At 40.6% G+C, this 7,304-nt stretch overlaps 1 protein-coding gene across 1 annotated transcript; it reads left to right on the plus strand.

The window, feature by feature from the left end:
- Window positions 1-200: 200 nt before the first annotated feature.
- PPIL3 (peptidylprolyl isomerase (cyclophilin)-like 3) lies at window positions 201-4,133 on the plus strand. Its single transcript, XM_010019865.1, has 5 exons — window positions 201-260; window positions 713-806; window positions 1,461-1,528; window positions 1,993-2,111; window positions 3,756-4,133. Exons 1-5 carry the CDS (start codon window positions 201-203, stop codon window positions 3,880-3,882), a joined length of 468 nt encoding a protein of 155 aa, XP_010018167.1. The 3' UTR covers window positions 3,883-4,133.
- The last annotated feature ends 3,171 nt before the right edge of the window (window positions 4,134-7,304 follow it).

The following is a 7,304-nucleotide window of genomic DNA, read 5'->3' on the forward strand; positions in this document are numbered from 1 at the left end:
TGGAAGGGACCTTAAAGATCATCTACTTGCAGCCCCCAACATTTTAACTGCTATAGTGCCTATTCCACTCATAGAACTGTGCATTGTGTCCTACTGCCTAGAGTTTTGCTGCCTGTTTCTCAGCAGATAAGCTTAACTAAGGGCCCCTGTTCTCCAAGTTCCAGCATCTCCCAAAGCATCCTTTGTCCTTAATGGGAAGTATGGCGCATCGCCTGCGATTCCCAGTTTTCCCTGGGTTTGCTTGCACTCGCACAGATTTGGTAATACTTCAAAAGTGAGGACTGCGTCCCAGTTCGTCAGAGGCCCCAGGTTTTCTTTTCTGCGATAAACTTAACCTTAAATTGAAATAAGTTTCTTTTTAACTAACAAAGCTGATGTGTGAAGTTATTGATTACAACATTAGATTTACAAAATAAACATGTTGGATGCAAGTGATACTTTTGAGCATGTCTGGGGCTTCTTGTTTGTTCCTCAAGTCAGGCAACCTTGTGCTGTCAGGTTTTTTTTTAAATCCTTTGATCTGTGACATTGTCAAGAGTGTATCAGCTGTAATTTGTTCATAACTATTCTGTGGCAATACTCTGTGGAATTCATGTGGTCACAGTGCAAAGCAGAGGCAAAAGGGTTGGTCTTGGTCTGGCCAGTGCTGTCATTTAAGAAGAGGATACTATTTCTGCGTTGTTTCTTAATAGAATTTGTTTCATTTCTTTAGAATTTCCTGGCTCTTTGTGCTAGTAACTACTACAATGGATGCATATTTCACCGGAATATAAAGGGCTTCATGGTTCAGACCGGGGATCCGTTAGGTAAATTCTTCTGTCCGGTTCTCTCCATAGAAAAAGATACATAAAAAGAAAATGTAAGTTTAAAAAAAATAAAATTAACCATATATATTGAAACCATCAATAAATTAAAATATAACAGTTACTGTATTGTTGATGGAGGTATTTCTGGTGAGATTAAGCTTTCTGAAGTGAGCCAGAAATGAGAGCAGCTGTGACACTAGTTCTAAATAATTGTGCAGTAGTAAGGCATTCTACAAACTTTAGTTTATCCAGGTGTTTCCACTCAGTGTGATGGTTCTGACTTGTCAGCTGTTGAACAGGTAGGAGTTGCTGCTATGGTTTCTTCCCAAAAGGCTATACTGCCCCTAAAGCATTTGGGGAAAATGTCCTAAAGAGTGTCAGCTGTTTGGAAGAAAATCTGGTTCAACTGTGTGTCTGTTTGTAATAATACTTAATTAAATTTGAGGCTACATCAGTGGTTGGTTCTGCTGTTTAATAGGTGTTCCTTGTGTTTTGTCACTGCTGTGTATCAAGACATGAGAATCCAAGCTCTTCCTCAAATGAATTATGGGCTATCTTGGGTCTTTGTTGTAAGATGCTGTAAAATAACAGTACATAATTTCTGGATTTTTCAGTCTGAAAATGCAGTAATCTATTCTGGTGCTTCTTTGTCAGGCACTGGGAAAGGAGGTAACAGCATCTGGGGCAAGAAGTTTGAAGATGAATTCAGTGAATACCTAAAGGTATTTCTGTGCTTTCAATATGCAGTTACATTTTCATACAAATTTTCTTTACAGGTTGGAGAATGAGCAGCATTGTGTTATGCTGTATTAAATGTCTCTTTTGTAATTGTAAAGCAAAGTCTAGTCCTGCAGTAAAGGCATAGAAAGCTTGTTATTAAAATAGGAACAGGCATTTCTGTATTTGGCAAGTTAGGTTTGAGGGTTTTCATCACTGAGAATAGAAGAAGAAAGAACTTTTGACAAAGTGTGTTTCATACACTGGAGACGAGGAAGTAATTTTTCTTTGTAAGAGATTTTGAGCGAAATGTGGTCAGTAATGGACTATTTTAGCAACCAAGATATGATTTTACCATGGTTTTAATGATGGTTCTAAGGCAGAGTACTAATTCACGGAGCACTTTGTACACGTTAACACATCTGTGAAAGCAGGACTTTTTTCATGTGGAGTTTTTCCCCTCTTTCAGCACAGTGTCCGGGGTGTGGTTTCAATGGCAAACAATGGTCCGAATACCAATGGATCGCAGTTCTTCATCACTTACGGCAAGCAACCGCACCTTGACATGAAGTACACTGTGTTTGGCAAGTAAGTGACCCAAGTGCGTGCCTCCTCACTGTAGTGATCTGTGATGGATCTGAGTATTTCAGGGCACATGCAATGCAAATTTGGAAGCTTCTGGTTCTAGAATCTTTAAAATATCGTATGTGTACATGTAAATGTATGCTCTTTCACTGTCACCAGAATTAGTTGTTACAAAATGCTGTACCCTTTTCTTAGTAGTAGGGAATTCAGTGGGAAGAGGTGTATTAAAAATTACCTCAGGAATGGAGCTTCCCCCCTGCCACACACACACACGGAGTTATTACAGCATGCCTTTTCATCTGTGCCTGTACAGATGCAGCCTGATTTTTAAGCCAACTCCAGAACAACTGGATACATAGTTGTGGAGTTTACCCAGAAGGAAGAAAGAATCTGATTTGAATGTGGTAGTGATATGGTCATGCTTCTGTTTAGGTGGAACTTGCTGTTGGTCAGATTAAGACTTATGGAACTGACAGTGTGTAAACTCAGGTGAAGTTAAGGTGCATCATTATTTTAAAACATTCTGATGTTAATAGACACTACTGATAATATATCATCCTTAAAGCAACTTTTTGAGTCTTTCAGATACTGCTTCGTGTATCTCAGAATCATGGTAATATCTTATCTTTTGCTCGTTGTTAAAAACTCTCTAGTGTACAAGTGAATCTGCTGAAGAAAAAGTTGCCTTTATTAAATGGAGTTAAATATTCAAAGGAAACTACTGCGATGTAAAAATACTATTTTCTACCACTTCCTTATTGACATTTAAGTGTTGCTTTTTCTTTAGATTTCTGAGTTTGTTTAGAAGTGTGATTGAAGGTAGGTTTTTTTTAGACACCTTTCTTAGAAAAGAGTAGCAGCTCTGACAGATGAACTTTGCCAGATGAACTGCCAGTGGCAATTCAAAATATTCCTGCCCCAGTTGCAGTACCAGCAGAACAGCATACGTGTCTCTGTTGGTCCACAGTCCAGCATCCTAGATTGAAAGGGGTGATGCATCTGACTGGATTAAACTGTGAACAGCACATGTTTCTACCCATTCATTACTGGGGGGAAAAAACCTGCCAAGATTTACTGGAGCTTATTAGACAAAAATCAAGAGGTATATTAGAACAATCTCTCTTGCCACTTCTGCAGCCGGAGAAGGAAATCTGAAGGCATAAACCTGTTTGTGTCATTAGATTTACACAGTTGTTAATGATTCTGTCCAATCTTGTCTTTGAGTCATAAGGTTAGAAACGATAATCTCACATTTGGAAATTGATTTTCCAGCCACAGGATTTTAGAAATTCACAGTGAGGTTTGGTATGGCCAGCATCTTGCTACTATTTAAGCCTATACTATAAGTCAGTCCTGCCTGCCGGGAAGTGCAGCCAGGGTCTTTACACAGCTATGGCTGGTATAAGATATGATGATACTGTCAGGTCAGTGGGAATTATCGGTATAGAATCTGTCATGGATGCTTACTATTTCTTTTCAAAAGACATTATGTGCTGTACGTAGTGTATTGGCTGTGTTATTTGTACCATTTGCTTCTGAAGTCCTTGCCCTATGACACTTAACTGTAAAGTGCTTTGAGATATCTCAGTTGTTGAAATTTAAATCCTTAATAGAAGGTGATTCCTGGCACTTCTGCTTTTCTTCCAGAGTTATTGATGGCTTGGAGACCCTGGATGAGCTGGAGAAGCTGCCTGTGAATGAGAAAACATACAGACCTCTTAATGATGTTCGCATTAAAGACATTACAATTCATGCCAACCCTTTTGCTCTGTAGCCACAGAGTGCCTCGATACATTCTGTAGGGACAGATCAGATTGACTGCTGGATTACAGGGTTTAAAGTATCTTTCAAAAGGGTTACCTGAGATGGATCATACCTTTGCTCATTGAGTGCAGGATTTTCAGGAGCTGTGACATTGTTTAGGAGTTGTCATGGAGGAGTCTTGTGTTTTAGAAGCCAGTTTTTCCAGAGTATCATCCAGGATTTTGATTTTTAAACATTGCTTTTTTTACTTGTAAAATAAAAGATGTGAGAAGATACGGTTTTTTGCAAATCTTTTTCTGCCTTAATTTTTTTTAGTGATACTGTATTGAAACAATATCCTTTGATACAGTATCACACTAATGGTTTTCTGACCCTTCCTCGTGTAAATTCTAACCTTCTTCCTTTGTTGGTGTTTAGAAAAGTGAGTAAGAGATGCTGTTTTTTTCCCCTAGGTGAGAGCAGTGCAATAGATAGATGAAACCCTTCTCTCCTAGGGGATTGAAGACCGTGTTTAGAGAACTGCTTGCTCTTGTCCTGCTGCGTTGAAATGGTAACCTCTTCAGCCTCCCCAAAGTGTGGATTGAAAACAGTCATTTCTGCCTCTGGCGCAGTGCTTTTGGTATGAAAGAGCGTTTGCATCTTTACACAACTGTTGATTGAAACTAGGTAACCATGGGTTTTCTGTAACTTGCTCTACATCACTTTATTGCACAAACAATGGGGTAAACACAACAGAAGAGTGGTGATAAGACTGTGGTCAGGTTTCTAATCAAAAATACCCAGACAGGCCTAAAATCATAAAAGATACCTGTGGCCAAGATAATGTTGAACAAATGAGAGCTGTTGTTTGGGCTTCTTTGAGACCAAATGTTGCTGGATTTAGATAATTCCACAAGAAGGTACAGAGATACTTGGGACTATTGACTGGTCAGGAAGAAAACCAAAATGCATGTGTACATATGTGGGGGTGTGTGTATATTGCTGATCCTGTGTTCAAGGCAGTACAGTAAGTATAAAATAAACCGACTTAGGGAAAAGAGAGTGATTAGTAGATGTCAAAAAGGCAGTTCTGCACCTTGGGCATACTGGGAAAAGCTGTGTTCTGCTCTTCTTTGTTGTAGATTTAAAAAGTGCGTTTTGGCATCACTTTGTTTTTGTAAAGCAGGAAAAAATCAACTAATTTCCACAGAGGAAAACTCTCTGACTTTATAATACGTAGAGGTGAGAAGGTATATTTGTAGTTCCAACTGTGTGTGGCCAGGGGGTAGTACCTACAGTTCTTCATCCAAGTCCTGCCATTCTTCCCTCAGATCCTCTTTGAGCTCAGACAACATCACTTGGCAAAGTCCATTCTCGTATACATGCCTTATAATCCTTGGGAGGTCCAGGTCCAGCTGACTTGCAGTCTACTTCAGACCACTTTTTCTCATTTGAGACTTTGCTTCCTAAAATAAAGAGGAAAAATGACCTGCAAAAGAAAGGCAAAGACATGCCAGGTGCAGGTTACTGAGGCATGAATGAGCAGAGTTAATTTGTCTCTAAGGCAAAGTTTCTGTATTCCTTATGGAGTGTTGCTTAAAGCTCCTAGGCCTTGCTCCTGACTTAATACATTTTACTATAATGCTTCAGTCAGGTAAAGGATTTAATTATTTTGGCTCTGTACTCTTTCTGTCTCTTCCATATAACCAGTGGTAATAACAAGTGGACAGAAGCATGCAAGTGCATTTATGACTGACAGTACCATCATGCAGAAGGAAGGACATACTGGAAACTTGCCTGTGGTGCAAAGGAACCAATAATTTTAAATGCTGACATCTAGCTCCAAACTGGAAGCAATTTCAGATCTTGTTTTTTGGTTTTCTTTTTTTTTATTTATTTTTTTCCTTCCACAAGAAGAAGGCTGTTCCATAGAATGTGTGAAATGCAGGGACACCAAGCAGTTGGCTCTCTGGAAGATAAATTTAGATCCTTCCTTATGTAAAGCTGTGTATTGAAAGGAGAGTGATTTTATGGGATGGGATTACATACTAACTTCTAAAAATTGTATTATGGCTGTTTTCCTGTTTGTGGCTCTGAACCTCTCCCAGGTTCTCCCTGAGAACCTGGAATACAACAGAAAAATGAATGGTGGGGTTGGTCCTTTGCACTTGTTAAAGAGAAAGCAAGACAGAGATCAGGAAGTAGCCCAGCTATGGAAGTGTGTGGCTTTGTGGGCAGTTGCTGGGTATGGCATATCGCAGTTTAGTTCTTGCACCGTCTGCTGTTGTGTCACCAGCTGTTTGGACTTTTGTGATGTATATAATCCTTTAAATAGCAAAAATGTTGCAGATGGGCCTGTTCTTGTTGCTGTCAACTTGTGATTTATAAACTCCTGTTTACTTCCATCAGTCTGGTCCTTTCTCACAAACGCTAGAGCCACCAAGTGGGCTCTCTCAAAATAAATCTAGCCAGGCAAATTAAAAGTATGTACATTAACATAGCAGTCTTACATTAGGACTGAGATGGAGGGTCTCATCATGTGTCTTCTAGATTGTCTCTGACCTTTGCTGGCATTCAGAAAACAGTAGGTAAAGTTGGTCTTAGAAGTCTATCGTGTTGGGAGCAGTGCTTAGACCAAGCTGGAGAGCAGCGGACAAAAAACTAGCGGTGCGTTATCTATGGAGAGTGACAAACTTGCATGTGTCATGTACATGCTGTGTGTTAATCACACAGGGTCAGTTGGGGGTGGGAAATAAAAAGAGTGAGGAGGGTCATTTATCAGAGGTGGAATTGTTTCAGAAGGTTTAGCCCTTTGCAGATTAAAAAAATCATTGGGCTTTAGGGAACTGATGTGAATAGGCTGTTGTAGTGTTTCAGGACTATTTTATCCTCAGATGCTCTTTTTCCACCTCCATGAGATGGCACATGAGATGCTTAATTGCTTGATGTGGGTTTGGAGGACCCAATTTCTGGCGTAATGCTTGGTTAGCTCTGCTGAGGTGATGGTTGAAGACGGTGGATGGGCTTGAAAACTCCTTCTGAGGTAAGTAGTGGAGAGAGGGTTACAGCAAGGCACAGGGGAGGTGAGAGGGATGGTTAGGACTGTTGTGTGTGCAGTAGTTGGAAGCAGCAGAGGAAGCATGCTTTAGTTTTGTGGGAGGCTGGGGTTGATGGGTTTGTTTTCATTCTGTGGGAGGAGTGATGTGTCCACTTACTTGGAGAGCTCTATTTGGTGTGCAGGCACGGGGGGGTCCAACTGCTGAGGCAGGGCCTGGGTGGGAGGTGGAGTGTTGCACAGCCCCACAACGCACCCCTTCAGTGACATCACAATCATTGCTTTGTGATGGGCTCTCCCATCTGCAACACACCGAGTGTTTCTAGGGGTTGACAGTTGAGACTTGGAGCTCGGCAGTGGCTGAAGGCGAGAGGACAGGAGAGGAGAGCCGGTACGGA

The sequence above is a fragment of the Nestor notabilis genome, unplaced genomic scaffold (assembly GCF_000696875.1).
Source record: "Nestor notabilis isolate BGI_N333 unplaced genomic scaffold, ASM69687v1 scaffold5338, whole genome shotgun sequence".
Lineage (NCBI taxonomy): Eukaryota > Metazoa > Chordata > Aves > Psittaciformes > Psittacidae > Nestor > Nestor notabilis.